Here is a 20828-nt window from a genome sequence, read left to right as displayed (position 1 = left end):
AAAATAGTTGGGACAGCCGATGGGAGGAGCAACTTCTGACAAAGTCAGTCCCAAACTCTGCTTTAACCGAAACACGGTGTCGAAGCAACTGTCCTCGAAATGTGCAGAACACAAGAGCGAAAAGTCCTTTGGTGTCCATCTTTGTCGTGTCCGTTGAACTTGCCTCGTCCATTGATGGCGGCGGGCGGCTTGCTCCGTCTGCTCCAGTGTTCGAGCAAAAGCCTGCCACACAACGGCATATTAGTAAAAAAGCTCGTGACGGCGAAAACAATCGACCACAATGATAATAACAACACAGTATTCCAGAGTCCAGACCCCTTCCTCCTGGGACCTCACTTCACCTTTCTTGTCCAACCAAACCAAAACCAAAATGTTGACATTCAAGCGCACGTCTGGTGAAGCTAAATGCACCTTTGACCTTTATTTTTTAAGGGACAAATTAATAAATGAACATGCGATATGGTGTCATAGGCACTTTAATGCTTCAATACATAAACAAACAACAGCACCCACTAATGGCCCGACATGAAAACTGCATTGTTTTCAAGTGACTCTGCCACTTCCTTGTAAACAGACATTGTTTAGATGACCACTGTTTTCTGGGGCAGATTTGTTAATCGATTAGCTGTCTAGTGCTGTACAGAGACTGTACAGAGACCGACCTGGTCCCGGTCAGTCAGCAGCAGTCTGTTGGGTGTAGCCGTTAGCATTCGTGCATTGTTGGCCTGGAGCATGTGCAGTGAGCCGACGGCCACATTCACTGCGCTTCTGTCATTCGTGGCGTCTCTCAGGACAGTGACCGGGACATGGTTGTGTGATATTTTTATACCCAGGGTCCAGACATAACTCAGGAGCTGCTGCAAAGGATTAATGTCTCACGTCATGCTGCGGACAATAGGCCTGTTTTTCAAGATTCTCTCTATTTTCATGAATTTATCCAAATTTCTATGCCAGGCCACTGGCATGAGTGAATATCTTGCTTTGAAATGATGTGTAAAATACTATCCCTTTTATGTTTCAACAGTATAATAAAAAAAATGTTTTAATCTTCATCTAGTCACAGTGTTTTAGCTGCCAAGGTTACAGTGCAAATGGTCAAAATGTCACAATAAAGGTTTCAGTTTAATTCAATACAAAAAGCTTTTAACTTTTTTAGCACAACTGGGTCTTTGATTCTTCTGGGTCTTAACTTTTCTTCACTTTTCAAATGTTGAAAATGTGCAACGATTTAGAGAATCTGCATCTTCTCTCCAGTTCTTCAGTGTTAGCTGTGTGTTTTTGACTGAAATGTGAAACTATTGTTACAAAAATTGAAGTGCAATTTGATAGCAGATCATCCATATTTCTGATTTCACGTTTGAACTGATTCTCATTTTAAAAGAAATAACAGCATCGTGTTCAACATTTTTGGGGTCAACCTGTATTGTTTCACCACATTTAGGTGAAATAAATATAAAAAGATTTTTATAAATGTATTTAAAAAAGGTGGAAAAAGGTGGCTTGCCCCCTTCAGGTTGGTGGAGAGTCCTTGTCCCAAGTGGAGGAGTTCAAGTATCTCGGGATCTTGTTCAGCGTCTGCAGTTCTGTGTTTGCTGTACCGGTCCGTCGTGGTGAAGAAGCAGCTGAGCCAAAAGGCCAAGCTCTCCATTGACCGGTGATCACATCCAGAGGATCCAGCTGAGGTGGCTCGGGGCATCTGTTTCGGATGCCCCCCCCCCCCCCCCCCCCCCCCCCCCCCCCCCCGGGACGCCTCCCCAGGGACGAGGACTCATACCATATGCTGTCATGACAGGAAACCACAACAAACGATCCGCTCAAGACAATGGGATCCTTTTATCATATAAATATGAAAACATCATTCTGTGATATTTCTGACCATTTATACAGCATGCAATGCGGTTTGAGCTTTATTTTTGGTTAGAATCGTAGCATGCCACAATATTCAATCTAAGCTGGAAAAATAAACGAAGCTGGAACGCCGGGCCAGGCAAACAATGCGTCTTCTCGCTGCACCGTGTAAAGTATGCTCAGTTGTGGGAGCCGGAGTCTGAAATATGGAGTAAAACATCTCATCTTGATGAAGGACAAGGCGAACTGCGGCTCGCCGAAGCCTAAAACTGTTACTGCGGTCAGTTTTAGAGGACTAGGGCAGTTTGCAGGGTTTGTCGGACACACAAACTCCCGTCAGGCCTGTTGGTTTTGGCCGTGACGCAACAACAATCGGCGGTTGGTGGAAGCTGGTGCAGAAACACACACACACACATACACACAAACACACCGAGGTTCTGTCCACATATCCAGTGTCTCTATATTAAAACCTGGAAGGACATGACCCTTTAGGAAAACACTGCCCCCCGTACACACACACACACACACACATACACACACACACACACACACACACACACACACACTGGACTATTGAGACTCATATTTCTGAGTGTGCTCATGTCCAATTGCTGCCTTTTCTCTGCAGGCCTGAAAGCAAATCCAAGCGAGGGGTTATCCAAATACACACTCACACTCGACACAGGGGTACCCGGGCAGTTTGGTGTGTGAGGCGTAAAGTGGCGCCGAACCAGAGATCGGGAGCCACAAGTGGAGCTAAACAGAGACGAAGCACCGGAGATTGGCGGAAGAGTAATAAAAAAAACTAATGTGTCAAATATAGTTTATTCTTATTGTGGCTTCATGCACTGTCACAACCTGCGATCACACGTGTGTTTTCCTGTAATGCTGCTCTACATCTTACAAATGATGTTCTCTCAGGGCTATTCTGATGTCTTTATAGCCGGACCAAGTGGAGGCACATGAAAATGTCCTCACATGTTTTGTGGAAGCGCCATAAATCTTTGGAATGATACAACTGGGACGAGAGCAAAGATACCAAGAATACCGAGTTAGGAAAGGAGATTAATCCCAAACTCCAGGCCCAGAGAGAGAACGAGTCGTTCACAAGTATCCTTAAAGCTGCTTTAAGTGCTATTCAGTCCATCCTATTTGTGTGCATCCAAACTTTTTCATTTAGACGTTTGCATGAAGACCAAATTAATCAAAAGTAAGCTGGCTTTATCTTCAATACATTTTTACTGTTTTTGGGAACATCGAGGACAAACCACAGTTGAGGAACTGAGTTTCTGTACCAAAGTGTTTGAATCAGGAGATCGGTGACTGTGTGCCTCAGAAAACCGGCTTTATTCACACAACTACATTACCCAGGATTCCCTGGGCTTTCGCCTACAAACAATAGTGACAGTTTATGGGTTATCCATCACACTGTCGTGACACACACATACATACACAAGCCACTGTGGTATTTAACAGATGGCTCCTTTAAATCAAATTTTTTTTAAAAAGCTACTACATATGAATGGTGAAGTTATGTAAAAAAAAGACTACTTTGCTCACGTGAGCAGCTTGAGGTAATTGAAGGTACATTTACTTTCTAAGAGGATCTGATAGAACTGAAACTATTAGAAGTTATCTGATGCAGCAACTTTCCAAAAAAAAAAAAAAGGAAGTTTACAAGGTGGCTTCAGAAAACAACAAATCCATCTTTTGGTGTGACCCAGTCTGCGACAAGACCTCAATCCAACAGAGATGTGGAAAACCATTGATGGCCACTAGTAAATATTCCATCTGCACATGCTCACTTGGTACTTTTAATTTGACAGTCATCGTCATAACTTGATCGTCTGGCCACTAGAATGTCTGAATTCTTCTTTGCACACGTGTGTGTGCTTTTAATTTTTATAAGAGAAACAAACGGCAGCCACTAGAAGTCCAAGATGAAAACTACACGTTTTCAAAACTTTAACGTGTACATATGAAACTTTTCTCAAACAAAAATGCAAAAATGGAGCGTTTTCACTTGACACAACATGTACATGGGCCTGATACTTGCAAAGAAGGTTCAATCACTTCGCTAAACCTCAAGTTGAGCCCATCGTGTTTGAGTTTTCTTGCGACGTGTGTTTCAGTCGAATCACATTTTATAGTCGGCGAATGCAGGAATCTATTAAATTCTCACAGTCTTGCTTTTCCTCACCGCTGCAACTCGTACCAACGTCTCATATGAAGCTGATATTATCGCGCCAACGCAGAGCGAACGGGAACTTATTTTCCTGTTTGTGCAAAGTGTTTCTACTCACTGTGTTATCTGTGAAACTCTGTGTGGGTGTGTGTGTGTGTGTGTGTGTGTGTGTGTGTGCGCGCGCTCATTAGTTGTCGGCAAAAGGGAAAGTATCTGGCAGCTTTGCAAGGTGGAACAGGATCAGAAGAAAACCTTTTGTTGATTAAAAACATGTGAATCGGGGACGGAATGTTTTCTTCACTGTGTGTTTCCAGCAGGAAACAAACAGCGCAGCGTTCGCTCCAACTCTGACCGTGGATGACGCCGCCGGGGCGCCGTGTGAAGGCGCCGGCTTGTTAACGGCCTGAAAGGCGACACTCGTCGCTTCTATAAACCTGAAGAAGACATTGGTGAAGTCGAGTCATGGAGCTGCAGGAGGCTTCGACAAGTCTGCTGTCAAATTCACCATATTTAGTAACGTCTACTATGCGTATTAACTCAGCTCTTAGACAAACACCTCTTCAAGTTACGAGCGATGGACCTTCGTAGGTTTATAATTTCACTTCAGTGCAATCACTCACAGAAACATATTACATTCACACAAGACCCACCAGGTTCTTAAACACAGATCTACGCTTCAGAATGTCATTAAAATACATTTTAAAAGAACTCATCTCAGATATGACTCAAGCCAAACACCCTACCTGCCTGTTAAACTCTTCTACAAGTGTGTATTTTGTTAAATTGACAATTCTTAAGGCTGCAATATCTAATGCTTTTGCATCCACATTGTCAATGGAATACAATTCAACTGTTCAATTCAACTTTGTGTTGTATTCAGTGCTACTGTATATAACTAATCAAAAGTATGCAAAACAATGCCCTATATCGGTTTGAATAAGTTATTTTACAGGTCTTTTCAGGACACAACAAATTTCATAATCTAAAATAAAACATCGATTTAAACAGCTGTTTATGTGGGTTTTTTAAATTATATTCTCAGATGACTGCTTTTAGATTTTTCTTTTTTTTTTTTTACTTTTTATTGTATTTTGCACCAAGGAGCATTGCAACATGGGGTGTGAGGTTAATTCACGTTTTGTGACGAGACATCGAACGAAATTCAAACTGTTTATAATTTGTACTTCTGTGCATTGAAACAGTTGAAAACATCTGGAGAAAATAATAATTTTAATGTTCTAACCTACTCAAGATCTAATTTGGCTGCATGTGATCCCCTACCTTCAGAAATGTGATATTTATTGTAGTTGCAGGCTTTATTTTGACTGCGTCACATTTATTTATGACTCTTTTTGCTTAAAAAAAAAAAAGCAGTACAATTTATTGTTAAATATCTTCCATACAAACCTTTTTCTCTTCTCGGTGGTGCTTGTTCACTTTGCTGAAGACTCTGCTGCCATGTTGGGTCTGCAGGCAGGAGAAAGGCTTTTCTTTCCTGGTGACCCCCCCCCCTCCCCCCCCCCCCCCAGCCGCCGCCGCCGGGCTTCAAACACTCTGTCCTTTCTCAGACCTCGCCGTGTCGGGAGGGCGGGATGAAGTTTGACGGGAATACCGGCACCTCAAGTTACCACTTAGTTAAATAATGCCAGAGCACATGCACCGACACACCCATGGAGGTATTCATATTACACACACACACACACACACACACACGCGCGCACACACACACACCATGTGGCACGCAAGCCTGCTATTATTACCGGCCCCCGGGATGCAGGTCGTGCCTCACATTTGCATTTCAAGTGCTCCTTTTATGCCATCATCCAAATAGTGATGCTTTAAAGACATTTGGCGCTGCATTCAACGCCTCCAGCTCTCAGGTGGTCCTCTGAACGCCCCGCCGTACGGACCAACATGAACCGTAAACAAATCCATCGCCAGTTACAAGCGCACCCTGGCACGCTTCGTTTCCAGGTGGTCCGGCGGCTGTTAGCTGACTTTTTCCCTCCAACAACTACCATCTTGGTTGAAGTTTCAGGTTCAAGTCGAGTGAGCAGCCCCCCCACCCCCACCCCGCCGCCCAATCTTATGCCTTGACAGACCCTCTACTGGACTGTACTGGCCGTCCAACGTTCCCCGTTTCAGGGCCCCCCCGGTTCCAATATTTCCATCTTGAAGCGGTTCTTAGCATGAAGGTCCAGACAGATGTTGGTATCTCTTTCGTAATCAATGACGGAAGACGTGCCGAGCGGAGGAAGCTTATACACCAGAGAGGAAGCAACATGATCCTGCGCAGTGTGATTGAACACGTACAGTGGAGCTGCACTGTGTCCTCTACAAGACAAACCAGGCCCCACAAATGATCCAGGTACCAGTGATTTGCTGGGATTTGAAAGCCCTGGCGATTCCGTTCAGAAATCATCATTCCTCAAGGATACTAAAGAAGCTTTGCTACATTAATCGCCATGACCTGCAAGGGTGTAAACGTATATAAATTCAGGGAAATAGAAGCAAATACAAATGATAAAAAGACAAAGGCTATCTGATTTAAGAATTTTCTACTTCCATTATGTCGCTTTCTTTTTTGTTTTTTCTCGTCCAATTCATTACATCTTCTGTGTCAATTCAAAGCAATTGAATTGAGTCAGCTGGATTTGGTGTTTTGTCTGGAAAGATATTCACTCCTTATCCATTGATCAAGTCCAGTTGGCAAAATTTATTTACTTTGAGTCGTTCCAGACTGGACAAACATTACTGATCAACTTTTGTTGGGTATCAAATTCATTATGAACCTCTCTGTGTGGCCCCTTTGTATTTTGGAGGTGTGCGTTTACACAACAACGCTGCTCGGAGCCACAGAAAACTCTTTGAAAACGACTCCTGAGGTGGAACTTTTCAAAACTGCAAAATTCCGACTGGGAGACGACGGTTCTACCAACCCAACCATCATGCCTCCCCCGTTGTATGAAACCTTTCTGGAATGAAAACAGTAAAACAATATTTTACCACTTAATTATATGTTTACTGAAAGAATGTTTTTAGGACACTTGTTGATGCAAAAATGTCAGTTATTCCCATTTGGTGCAGTTGAACTAAAACCAAGATGTCTTAGTTCAAATAGCACATTATAATAGAACCAGGATAGAATAGTCTTTGTTATTCCGCACATCCGTACACCTGCCCAAATATACGACGCAGCACATTTAGGAGAACAAAGAAATGTATAAAAAAACTGCATGTGCTTCATAGAAATATGTAAAAGGAGGTACAGGGTTTAAAAAAGAACAATAAAAGGCATTAAATAAAACACTCTTGCGACATACAACACTCAGTTAGTGCACATTTTATTTCAGTTGTAATGAGCTGTTCAATCTGAATATGTGACTGTCATAGAAGCTGGTATTCAAGGATAACGGTCCTCCACAGTGTGTACAAATCACATTTCCCAACAAGAAATGTGTGATATTTGTGACATGCTGCCATAAAAACTGTTAGTAAGTAAATCAAAAATATTTTCAAACTGATAACATTTTACATCCTTGTGAGCAACCTGCTTCTAATTTGCAATAATGCAGCATTCACTCATGTTTTCTAAAGCTGGACATCGCGGCTCCACGCCGAGCAGCTGCAGCATATAAAATCATTATCGAACAGAAAGCTTCGAAATCGCTCAGTCGCAAGGCTGGCTTTGTCTTGGCTCTGCATTTATCACTAATGATAAGAATTACTGCCAAAGCAATTAACTTCTCAATGAAAATCTCTCTTTTTTTTTTGTTGGTCCACCTGGATAATAAAGACTGGGAATGAAGGGTTACTTTAAGTATTTTACATTTTACATGTAGGTTGTATGCTGTTAAGAGAGTGTGTTTGTTATGATCGATGCCAGTCTGAGATCGTTTCCTTCTCTCACACATCAGTGAAAACAGTCAGAATGATCAGTGATGTCGACGGTGTTTCTGATGCACTGGCTTCAGTGGCAGTAGAAATCACAAGAGGTGATTAAATCCAGTTTCAGTGACTCCGTCTCCTTACAAGGAACAGTTTGATTGTTGTAACCAAAACGTTTCATGAACCTGTTTTGCTTTTTTTTTAAGTCGATGTCGAATTAAAATGCCTGGTTCATGTTTGCCGTGTTCAAGTAAACACAAACCCCAATAATATTCTGTTTTTTTTCTTCTTTTTGTGTTCAGATGACTCTGGTTCCAGAAACGGAGCGGGATCGTCCAGCAGTGGCTCTGACCCCTCCCCCGAGCTGGCCGGGAAGCTGGGTAACTCCATTATCACGTCTATGACCTCATCACCACATACAGTTCATCCGCAAATTATGTGCCGTTTCTCTTTTTGGTCACATTGTTGTGTTGGAGCCTTATTTCAAAATGGAATAAATACATTTTGGACTTGAGTGCTGAGGAAAGGCCTCGTGGACATTTGATTTCTTAGGTTGTAGTTTTTCTCGGAAGGAGAGATCGTAGATAATGAATGTGTTCATCCTGGTGAGAAGTGAATCTGCTCCGCTGTGAGGAAATCTCAGGGTTAACCATGAAGTTATACCTCGGCACAAGAAAATCCTGAGTCGTAATCAGTCTGTCTTCTTGCTCTCGATGAAGGCGGAAGCGTTTCTCTCCCTCCCCCTCCCCTTATCTTCCTGCTTGCTGCTCTTGTCTTGTAATATCTTTTAGTCAGAAACTAATTGGAGCCTCTCTTCAACTGAAATCATGGAATTGAACAGCTGGCCTCTCAACGCAATCCACCACATTTTTCTCCACAAAAACAATGGGCAAAGGCAGAGCCCACCCGTCCTGACGGGACGTTTGATACACGTTGGACTCCTGGACGAGCTGGAGCATCGTGTATTTGTCCGTCCTGTCCATCGAGGACGTGGGAGACGGCTACATAATTGGAATTATGATAACAGGTATGCTGCTGATTGGAGCTGGCAGGTTAGGGTTAGGGTTAGTTAATAGTTGGGATGACGCCGGCAGCTGTTGCGGGAAGGCTACCAGGCCTCACTGAGGGACTGTGCAGAGATTCTCAACACTCATGCCTCATGCCGTAAACAAACTCAAGACGTTTGAACGTCCCCGCGGAATGAATCCAACTGGAGAAAGTTGACAGCTCGGCTCGGAGGTTGACAGCTCGGCTCGGAGGTTGACAGCTCGGCTCGGAGGTTGACAGATCGGCGGGAAGCTGAAAGGGCCACCATGTTGGGATCTACTGGAATCACTACGGAGAGAGCGAGGACGCGAGGCTGAGAGAATTGTGTTGGGCCAAACCAAAAACAATTGTTATCAAGAATCGTCTGCCCCAGACAGCCGGTCGCCGAGGCTGGTTTGTTCATCTACATTCTCCCGGAGGTTTATGCAGATGTATCTTCTGACTGCCGCTCCACCTGGAACTTCTGAATCTGAATCAGACCTGAATCCCCCCCCCCCCCACCACATGTGCTTTTGTTATAGTGTAATTGTGTTGTTGTTGTTGTTGTTTTTGTGCTATGTGAGGAGTTGTTTTTCTTTCCTTAATCTCACACAGTGCCCCATTTCAAGGACCATAGTTTGGGAGCCTTGTTTTAGTTTTTTCTCCTCTCCTTACTTACTGTTTTACCCTCTTCTATTTTTCATTGCAAATTTCTCCGTTTGCGAGATGAATAAAGGGTCCATCATAATATCGGCCCGAGGTTGATGTGTGGCAACATGTTTGTTCACATCTAGATGCCCTGTTTTACACTGAACTCGTGTTTGACTAGACCAGAATCTGTAATATTGCTTGTAAAGAACATAGACCTATAGTTCTAGTTTTAGGTTATTGTGTGGTGAGCTCCATAGTTCATACCACACACCGTCACATCAGACGAGAGACATGTTGTGCAATCTGTCTTTTGTGACCATCAAGTGTGTGAAGGTTTTAAAAGTCCTGTAGTGTGTGCCAGGCTTTAGATTTCCACCGGACCCCCACTGAGACTGGAGACACTCATGAAAACCACACATTTGTTGCTGACAGATTCAGCCACTCCCACCAAAACACTGTAAAGTCATGGAACCAACACAAGCCTGACTCTCAACAATTCCAAATATATTTCCTGCTTCTTCTATATAAACTCTTTCAAAAGTCTATTTAATTTTTTTTAAATCTCACAAGAAAAACCTAAATTCTGGTATCGGTGATGACAAAAGAGAGATTGTAGTTCTGTCTTCAAGTATGCAGGAAGATTAGCAGAATGTGCTATCAGCCATGGGTTTAAGGCCCCGATTACATGCGAAAGTGTAAAACTTCCGTTGTGTGTTCGTTTGACGACGGAACTCAGAGCCACAGAAGAAAACACTCTGTCTCCGTGGAAACGGGGGGGGGAGGGGTGACAGACAGACGACCAAGGTGGATTGTTATTACGGTGACTGTCAAAACAAAACTAGCAAGTCTCAGGAGAATGTGGGCTGGGAGTCACGACACCACGGAGGTCACTTTGTTCTGATCGGCTCTACTGAGCATGTGCAGAGGGACTCGTTCCTACGGCCACGGTGAGCATGCACAAGTAGCAGCATTTCATAAAAATTGCATTTTCCCCTGTCACGGAGACAGAGTCGGAGTGTTTTCAAAAAGTTGTGTTTGCAGTTGCTCCGAGCGTCGTTGTCGCAAACACGGAGTCCTCAAACACAATGTAAGTTTTACATTTTCACTCTTAAATGTCGTGTAAATGAAGCCCGCAGTCTTGAAATATCCTCCCGAAGCACCGGACATTAGAAATGTTTCAGTGACTTTCCTGTACGGCCAAATCCTCAAACCATAACGATAAGAACATGTATTTTTAACTTGCAGCCAAAAATGTTCCCACTGAGTGAAAACCTAGACTATCTTAGTACGTGGGTTACACACACACACACACACAGTGTTTCCTCTTTTTCTATCCTTAGCACAGCTGACCCCATCAAAGCCAGCCAGCCAGGGGGTGGGGGAGTTGGGTGGGGGGGGGGGGGGCTGAAGTGGCCCCTGAGATCCAGAACAAGCCTGCCCTTTAGCTCGCTCTGGCTCTCACCTCTTCCTCCTCCTTACTTTTTAACTTCACCCTTTGCTTCTCCTCTTTCTCTCCCTTTTTTGTTTTCCTTCCATGTCTTCCTGCAGCCCTTCTCCCCCCGACCCCCTTCTTCCCTGTTTTAATACGTCGTCTCCGTTGCGCCATCACTTTCCATTTCTTCCATCTGTTTTCAGCGCTGTGGGCTTTCACCTCTGTCTGAACTCCGCTCATCCTTTATTTAAAAAAAATTTTCCATCTGATTTCTCCGCCCGACTTGCTTGATTTGGTTCATATCAGCGGGCCCATTTCGATCACACCTCGCTGTGTTTCTGGACGTCCGCCAGTCTCGTCTTCATCCAGCTGCACTTTGCTTTGACTCGCTCTTTCTCTTCTTCTTTTCACTGAACGCAGCGGCTGAATTCACGTCGCCAGGTATTAATCCTCTATCTTTTCTTTCTATTAAATCTATTGACTGACTGGTCGCGGTTCAGCTGCGGTCCAGTAGCTTTCCTCAGACTCCTGGGGGGGGGGGGGGGGGGGGGGGCGGCTCATAGCCTTTCCGGTATGTTTGTTTTGTCATGTAGCCCAGGTCCGGGCCCGTCTGCAGAGAGTAATGTGCCTGTAGAGAAATCTCCCAATTTGAGCCCACAGACCCGTCACATAACTCTTCCTCCCGGTTTGTTTACCCGGAGCTGGAATAATAACCGTCTAAAGAAAGAGATGCAACTCGCAGTAGTTTGGGGGGAAGATTTATCGCCCCCGGTCGATGGTTATCTGCCGTGGCTGGAACACTGGGGCCATAAAATCAAGTGCTGCTGTGAATGATTTCCTCTCCTCGCTCCCTGCTGGATTCCCTTTCACCGCTTTGATCTGCTGATGCTGGAGGTTTTGTTTTTTCAGGGAGCGCGTGTGTGTGTAAGAACATACATTGGCTCGAACGGGGAGAGGGTCAGTGTCCAGCAGCTTTATTTATTTTTAAGGAGAGATATGTAACTTTAAATGACTGTCAGGAGTCAAGTCATGCGACTGGCGGAGGGATGTGGGCTCCGGTGACATAGTTGGTGGTTAAAAGATGGATTTTTTTTTTTCTACAAAAAGCTTTCATTGATGCATCATTTGAAGGAAGATTTGTGGCTTTGTAAGCAGCAGTTTGTCCCACTGGGTTTGAGGAAACCCACTTCTTGATGCTTTCTTCTGAAACCAAACCATTAAGACACACACATGCCAACCACATTAGATCCTTCCGCCTATGTTAATATTTATTGCCAAACAACGAGACAGTTATACATAATTATTGTATTGGTTTAGCTTTTCCGGGTATCTGAAGGGTTTCTGAGTACTTTTTACTCCCCCCCAGCTGTACTTTGTCCTTGTTTTAACTTCAATTTGCATCAATAATGGTTGAAGCAAAGACTTCCTCTGGGACTTTCAACAATAAAGATCCTTCAAAAGTGTTTAAATCAGATTCACAGTGTTATATAAACTCCAGAGAGGTTGTTTTCTGGCTTTATTCATTTACTGCAACTGCGATATCAAATGAATCATGACCTGTCTCTGCTTAATTCCTACCGCAGGGAAGTTCTTTTCGTACTTGTACCAAATAATGTTTTAAAAAGGAATCGCCTCTCCCAGAATAATTGTATTAATAGTGTTGTACATAGTATTATTCGGATTTTCTTATTGACCCTTTAAAAGAAATGACCCCATCTATCGGGCAGAGATGAAAAACTTTCAACAAGCAGAATGAATTGATACCATAATCGTGTAAATAATAATTATGAACCACAGCTACAATAATTCGTTATACGCAATATTTGTAGAGGCTCCAAACATAACTCCAACACCAAAATCCATTATACAAAACACTTTTCTGGAGTTTTCCTACATTTCTTCCCTATATTTGGATGCCAGAATTATTCAAATAAGATTTTGCAGCTGCAGAGATGTGGATTTAACTTTAACAACCCAGAAGTGGTCGCCCAGCACAAAATAAGTGTTCCCGCTCATGTGAGTAAGCCTCTTGTGTCATGGCTAAGAGGAAGTGGTTCAAACAATTTTGCTCTGTTTACTCAAACAAAACAATTAAGGTTTATTACAACAATGAGGTTGTGTATATACAGAGAGGCACGCCGCCATATGTTGTTTTAGCACAATATAAATTCCTGGCGCGGCTGCAGCAGTGACCTCAGCACGCTGCAAAAAAAAAAAAAAATAATAATTCCCCTCCATCCGCTCCCCAGGCTGACATGATTTCATTTTTCATGTTTACACGCTGCGTGGATACTTGTTCCCGGGACAGAAGCCTCTTCACGAACACGCTCATGTCCAAATGCAGATTCATATTAACGTCAAAGGAAATTGATCTCATGGTGCAGAATGGAAAAGCCACGTGTGCCGGCGGTGAATATTCTTGGGGCAGAAAATGAATTTGTCATCACGTTAGTCGCTGCAGACGTCTGCGTGCATAAACAAGGATTTCACCATCAAAACATCGGACTTAGTGAAATGAGGACGCACAGTTCTTGAAGCCAAACAAGCGTTCAGACAATATGTGCCCCCCAGTGTTCTCTGCTCATACCTTTCATTTTCCGCAGCAAACCCCCCCCCCCCCAAAAGAAATGTTCAAACTGCAGGAGAGGAGTCATTTTGTCTTTAAAAGAAAATGCATGATGTAATGGGAGAAGTCTTTTTGTCACAGTTTTGTCGCTAAACACGACGTTGAACCATTTCTGTGTCTAATAAAAGCGTCACTTCAGCATGTTGAATGAATCCCACCGTTGTCCCCCCCCCCCCCCCCATGCGTTCCCTCTTCATGGTCTGGAGAACAGACGCTCGCTTTTTAAATATGAAGCTGCCCAATAAGCCTTTTACCATCTTCCAATAACTTTTACTGTTCCCGTCGTTCCACTTCCACCTTTTTCCTATCTTTTGCACAGAAATGCTGAGTTTCTGTGCATCTCTTTATAATTGCATTTTTTTAATCTCCAGGAACAGTTAAATATACATTATTATGATTATGATTGAGTAATTATTGATTGTTAATATTTCTAAGAGTTATTATCATTATTATTATTGTTATGGTTGTTGTGCTGAGTATTAATATTATTGTGTTTATTAACCATTTTTCTTTCTTCTCTATGGTCATGTTGTTATTGTTACTAACATTGCATCATTGTCTTTATTTTATTATTATTGTTATTTCATCCTAGATCCTAGAACTTTCACAGAATGCTTACAGATTGGATAACTCACAAACTCTTACAAAATCTCACAATTTCCCAAATTCTGACAATTTCCAGAAGCCTAAATTATCGTAGAGATTCTCAATTTCCACAGCTAGGATTCTAGAATGAAACGTAGAACTCTCAGGGATCGCTGTGCCGTTATTCCAGATCATCCAACGATCAGCTTCTAGACGACTCCCACATTCTACAATACTGATTCTATAACGTTCTTTGATTGAAAAAATCAGAGATTTTTAACAAAACATTCACAAATTCTGAGATTTATTATTATTGTTGTTGTTAATTTTTAATTTAAAGCTCCTTTCTCGGCATGCAAGAACTCCGTACAGTCATACATTTACAACAGTGCAATAAAAACAGTCAACAAAAACAACAAAACCTAGTATTTTTCCAGATTGCAGCCCTTCCTGATGACTTCTTCCTCTCGCCTTGCTCTCGCAGTGCGACCGCGCTTCACGCAGCCGGCCAAGATGAGGAAGCGGGTCATCGCCCGGCCGGTGGGCAGCTCGGTGCGCCTGAAGTGCACGGCGAGCGGGAACCCCCGGCCCGACATCGTGTGGCTGAAGGACGGCCGGCCGCTGGCGGACGACGGCGGCGGCGCGGCAGCAGAGGGCAAGAAGAAGAGGTGGACTCTGACTCTGAAGAACCTGGCGCCCGAGCACAGCGGGAAGTACACCTGTCACGTCTCCAACCGGGCCGGAGAGATCAACGCCACCTACAAGGTGGAAGTGATACGTGAGTTGGCGCAGAAAACAAGGTTTTTACACGCGTGTTAAGAAGAACCGGCTCGTTCATCGCCACCCAGTCGCCTCTGATCAAAACCAAAACCAGGGTCTTATTGAGACACAAGTGATCACCTTCCTCTTGTGGAAGAGTTCCAACTCAAGATAACTTCATAATTTAATGACTTTATTTTGAGAAATTCTTGAAGGTGTCACTCACTCAACGTTGTTTATGTACGAATGGAGGCATAGTTAGTTTTCAGGCACTGGCAGGGTAAGACACAGCAACACTAGAACACAGTATGTCGTACACAGTACGTATGTTACCGCCATGCTGAGAGGGAGGCGTGAATAAATAACAGTGTACAATGATTTTTCTTTCCTTTCCGAATCAGGATAGAAGCTCGGATCCGGCAAGGGAATTGTAAAAAATGTCTAAGAAAATACAGATTAAAAAAAAACCCAAAACAAACAAATTTCAGCAGCAGACACAACACTGAGATCTGAGCTGAGGTGTCAGTGATGCTGCCATGAAAGCCTCACAGCCAGGGTGACTTTGTAAAAACATTCAGAATGCCACAGCGAGAGGAGAAGTTTTTGGGATCTTGCACCAGAAGGTTTCATCATTGTTGAGATTGGAGTCATGTCCAATTCCTAATTGTTTGTTTTCGCGAAAATAAACACATTTTCCTCACTTCTATTCTGCACCACAACGAAGAAAAACTTTAAAGTTTGGATGTGAAGCCACTATTGTACGCAGGGTGAGGTGAGTCAGGCGCGGTTGGCGGGTGAACAAGACGCATATTCAGTCCGGGAATGTTTGAGTTTCACTGTTGACAGCGGGAAGTGTGTTATGATGAGCGCTGACGGGTGTTTGCTGATGCATCAGCTCTTGTTAGAAAGCTGCTAAAGCCTTTTGGATGTGAGGTGATTTAATGTTCAACCGCTTGGTGTGTGTGTGTGTGTGTGTGTGTGTGTGTGTGTGTGTGTGTGTGTGTGTGTGTGTGTGTGTGTGTGTGTGTGTGTGTGTGTGTGTGTGTGTGTGTGTGTGTGTGTGTGTGTGTGTGTGTGTGTGCGCTGAATCGTAACCAAACGTTATAGGTCTGTTGAGAGGCTCAAACTAGTTCTCTTTACTCTCACTTTACTCGCCACATCTGTTCCACATTAAACTGCAGCTGGAGTCTTTCCTGAAAAGCACACACATCTGAGGGGAATCAAATCATGCCTTGATTTTGTCAAATGTCACTTTTTTGGGTTTTTTTTTTTTCTTGGTTCAGTCAGGTGACAGTTAAAACACACAAAAAACGTGTGTAAAAACACATCCCGTGCTAAAACTAAGCTTTAAGATAGATATTTATCTGCCTCAGCTGAGCATGTCAGATCTTTCTTTTTAAGCTCCTGCACCGAGACTTAGTGTGTGGACGTCGGCAATCCACCTGCAAACTGTCCCTGAATGCATCACGTAAAGACACAAAGGCAACAGAAGACACTCAGTAAAGTTGCGTTCTATACATTTAGCTGAATCCACATATTTTAATGCAAAAAAACTTTAGTATTTGTTTAAAACCTTTGATTTCTTTGTTGAAGAGTGACTCATTGTCAAGGAGAACACAATTGATGTCGATTTTCAGATTTCTTTATCTATTAAATGCTTTATTTATTTATTTACTTAATTGGAACAGTTTAATAGACTTGCACATATTAATATGCCAGAGCTATTTTCCAGCTTCAATAAAAAAGAGGAAATCTTCACCAAAAAAACCAAACTAATATTGTTGATTTATAGCCACACAAACCAGGGTCTTTATTAAACCCATCCATCTGTGTATCCAGGGTGCGTTTATAGTTCAATGACTTTGAGCTCTATCGGATCACAATTCAATCATTCTTTAACTGTATTTCAGTGTTTCTACTGTCACACACACGACTCAAACGTCTACACAAGCTTCTGAAAGCCAATGAATTGTTACTGATACCTGCGACGCCCATCTCGACTTAACGTGAACTTATTGTGCCGACCTGTCTGTGTGTCTCCAGCTCAGGAATCAGAATTAGTGTTGTGTTGATGCTTTAATGCCTCCTGTGTTCGTGATGACCGGAGTTGAATTCCGCGGTTGTCTTGTCGCAGAGCGAACGAACTCCAAACCCATCCTGACCGGGACTCATCCCGTCAACACCACCGTGGACTACGGGGGAACCACGTCCTTCCAGTGTAAAGTCCGCAGCGACGTGAAGCCGGTGATTCAGTGGCTCAAGAGAGTGGACCCGGGAGATGAGAACAAATTCAACTCCACCATTGAGGTGAAACACCAAAACCGAACCACCGCGGAGATGCAGCATGTTTCCGGGAGTACCGTCTGAGTGGAGGACGTTGTGCTTTGTTAAAGGTTGGGGACCATCGCTTCGTGGTGCTGCCGACGGGGGAGGTCTGGTCCCGGCCGGACGGATCCTACCTCAACAAGCTGCTGATCACCAGAGCAAAGGAGGAGGATGCCGGCATGTACATTTGCCTGGGAGCCAACACCATGGGCTACAGCTTCAGGAGCGCCTACCTCACCGTGCTGCCAGGTAACAACGGGAAACACTTGTTCTTTTTAACACTTCCACCGAGTAGTTCATTGTTAGGGTGTGTTCACGTCCCCCGTTTGATCCAGATCAGACTCTTTTCAGGGGGGGAAACCATTTCGTTTGGATGACGTGAACACTGCCCTGAACTAACACAATCTCTGGTCCCCTTCAAAAGCATTGGGTCTCGGTTCCTTCACAATGTTTCTAGTGGGCCGGGTGAGAGGACGTGACGAACTGCGCGTTGCATTCTGGGTAGCAAACAAAGCAAGCTAACAGCGCGAAACAGAAGAAGCAGAAAGAAAAAGGTGGAAAATATCTTGCGGGCAGATGTGGTGAAGAGAGGAGGAAGTAGAGAGGAGGAGGTAGAGGGAGAAGTAAAGGAGGAAGTAGAGAAGAGGCGGTAGAGTGTGTGTGAAGTAGCAAGGAAGCGGTAGTGAGGAAGGCTCATTGATTTCTGGTCAGAAGACTCTGTACCGCAGTTGTTTGTGTTTATCCATTTGCCACAAGGTCAAAGCAGCAGCTGGTCACAGCAGCTCAAACCAGCTCAGTAGACGTTGTCGGTTGCTCTGGCGCAGCGCGGTCAGTGCCTTCAGTCTGCACACCATGGACTCCAGAGCGGCCGGGCGCATCACACGGGCCTCAAGATATCAATAGTAAAAAAAAAAAAAAACCTCAGGTGATCCTTCAGTGATTGTTTGACTTGTTTGCAGACCGAAAGCCCCCCCCCGTCCCCGTGGCCACCGCCGCCTCCGGCAGCCTCCCATGGCCCGTCATCATCGGGATCCCGGCGGGCGTGGCCTTCATCTTCGGCACGGCCCTCCTCTGGTTCTGCCGGTCAAAACGCACCTGCTCCTCCTCTTCCTCCTCCTCCTCCTCCTCCTCCACCTCTTCCTCGTCGTCCTCCTCTTCCTCCGCCCTGCCCGCCGCGCAGCGTCTCCCCGCGGCCGGCCGGGACCGGGCGGGGCCCCCCGCCGCCCCCCCGCCGGTGGGCGGGGACAAGGAGCACCTCTCCTACGAGGACTACCTGGCCCACCAGCAGCTGCTCCTGGCCCAGGGCGGCGCCCCCCTGGCCCCCAAGGTCTACCCCAAGATCTACACCGACATCCACACTCACACGCACTCGCACGTGGACGGCAAGGTGCACCAGCACCAGCACATCCACTACCAGTGTTAGCGGCGGCTGGTGCACGGCCCAGCGTGCACGCTCTCCCGCACGGACCTCGGATCACGGGACGGCCTTTGTGTGCGAACGGACGCAAGATCAAAGCACGGACAGTGACGAACGTGAAGAAAGAAGGTTTATCTGTTGTTTTTTTTTCTTGTCTAACATTTCTTCAAGCTTTTGTTTGAAGCCGGGGCGAACTGCAGTTTCAAGGAACCCACAACCACAACCTCCTCAGTCACAGAGAATGGACACCTCGCTCCCGCTACAGGGCTTCACATATCACGTATGTAGACGTTTATGTATAAAGGATTATATAGTATTTAGCATCCTGCTTCGTTTTGGGTCATCTATAAAGAGCAGTACAGTGTATCTCAGGAAAGTTGGCATTTCCTCCAGTAGTTTATGTTCTATCTCACCCCTTCACTTTCACACAATGAGCTTCTTTTTTCCTTCACTTTAACTTCAACCTCAGCAAGAATCCGCCTGTTTTTCAGCGAAAGGTTTTCAGCCATCAGCCGCCAGCAGGACGGGATCGGGAACGTTGCTTCCAATAGTTTCCAGACTTCAGAGCTCAGAGCTGGATCTTCAGATATGTTCGCAGATTCTTCTGCTTCTATTATGAGATTTGGAAGCTTTAAAGAAGAAAGGGCTTCGCGTGGAGCCGTGTGTTGTGAGGATTAATCTTCTCCTCCTTTAAATCAGAGCTTCAAACCTGCTTCATCCACACCGGCTTCACTCCAAAAACAGTCCTTTCTTTTTCATGCATTTAAAAAAAGCAAAATAAAAAACAAAATGCTGACATGCCCACTACGGGTGGATCTCAAAGAAAATTCAGTGGAATAGTTCATTTCTCCTATAATTCAATTTAAACTGTGAAAATTGTGACACATAAATGGAAGAATTTGAAGCAATGTTAATATATAATCTCAATATTTCATGGAATTACAGGACAGAATCGTGACAATTCAAGCTTGACTGTTTCAGTTTATATGTAATGAGCAACAAAAAAGTTTTGATGGCATTCATTCATTTTTATCATCAAACTCTATTTTGATTTAAATATTTCCATATATAGTTAATATTCATTGTGTAAAAAGGAAATATGTCAAACCCTAACATGCCATGAAATTACAATATTAGATAAGAATATATTACTTCAGATGTTTTTCCTCCTTTTTCCATGATCATTACAATTAAACTTTAAAAAGTGCTTACAATGTTTTTTGTAAATTTTATGCAGAAAGAACTTGTAGAACAAACTTTCATGCAGTTTTATTTAGATATACCTTTAGCTTTGATTGTACAGTTTTACATAAAAAAATAAATGCATGTTTTAAAAAGGTAAAACAGAAGCAAGTTTGACCAGTAAAATAGACAGTAATGCTACATGCAACCCAAAATGATCATATAATACTAAAGTTAATTAGTCCCATAATTTCACTGAAGGAAGCTTTCATATATTTTACATTTATTAGACATTAACTGAAATATTTCAAGCCCCCTTTAACTATTTCTCCAACTCCAAAATCCAAAATGCAGTCATTTAAATTTGTGATTTGATCTATTTGTTTACTTAATGTCTTTTTTATCATTTAAATAGAGGCCAAACTGTCCCTTTTTGATAAAGCTGAAAACCTTTTCTATGACATGAGGACAAATAAGAAAATATTGTTTGAGATGCTTTTGTGTTATTGGATGGAGCTCTTTTATTCACACCTAAAAATACTTTGCTGTAGTTCCAGTTTTAATTATGGAATAATAATGATGATAATAATAATAATAATAATGCTGCATGGGTTTTACATAGCACTTTTCAGGACACTCAAAGATGCTTTTCATTGCATTATTCTCTCACTCCATACTGGGTGGGGGTAAACTACTTGCTATTCCTCTCAAATGCTGGTTAATGCTTAACAATTTACCTTTTAAAAGTATTATACCCACAAAACAAGTCATAAAATTAGCAACAGTTGGAGTAGATAAGTATTTCCAGACACTTTTACATATTAAAGCCAAATAAAACTTTATTTTTAAATTTTTTTATTGAGAATAAAGACAATTGAGTTGAGCTTTTTCTTATAATGACTGC

General features: G+C 43.5%; 1 protein-coding gene across 1 annotated transcript in view; it reads left to right on the top strand.

Moving 5' to 3' along the window:
• fgfrl1a (fibroblast growth factor receptor like 1a) overlaps positions 1 to 18748 on the top strand; it is a gene marked incomplete at its 3' end in the record, with an annotated part of 87330 nt that extends 68582 nt beyond the window's left edge. The window contains exons 4-8 of the mRNA XM_080501903.1: positions 8224 to 8301; positions 14726 to 15019; positions 17135 to 17307; positions 17394 to 17574; positions 18285 to 18748. Of these exons, the coding sequence (XP_080358029.1) occupies positions 8224 to 8301; positions 14726 to 15019; positions 17135 to 17307; positions 17394 to 17574; positions 18285 to 18748 (1190 nt within the window). The remainder of the gene's footprint in view (positions 1 to 8223; positions 8302 to 14725; positions 15020 to 17134; positions 17308 to 17393; positions 17575 to 18284) is intronic.
• Positions 18749 to 20828: the final 2080 nt, after the last annotated feature.

The sequence above is a fragment of the Blennius ocellaris genome (genome assembly GCF_963422515.1).
Source record: "Blennius ocellaris genome assembly, chromosome: 9".
Classification (NCBI taxonomy): Eukaryota; Metazoa; Chordata; class Actinopteri; order Blenniiformes; family Blenniidae; genus Blennius; species Blennius ocellaris.
The sequence above is the reverse complement of the archived record's forward strand: the minus strand, read 5'-3'. Positions and strand labels throughout refer to the sequence as shown.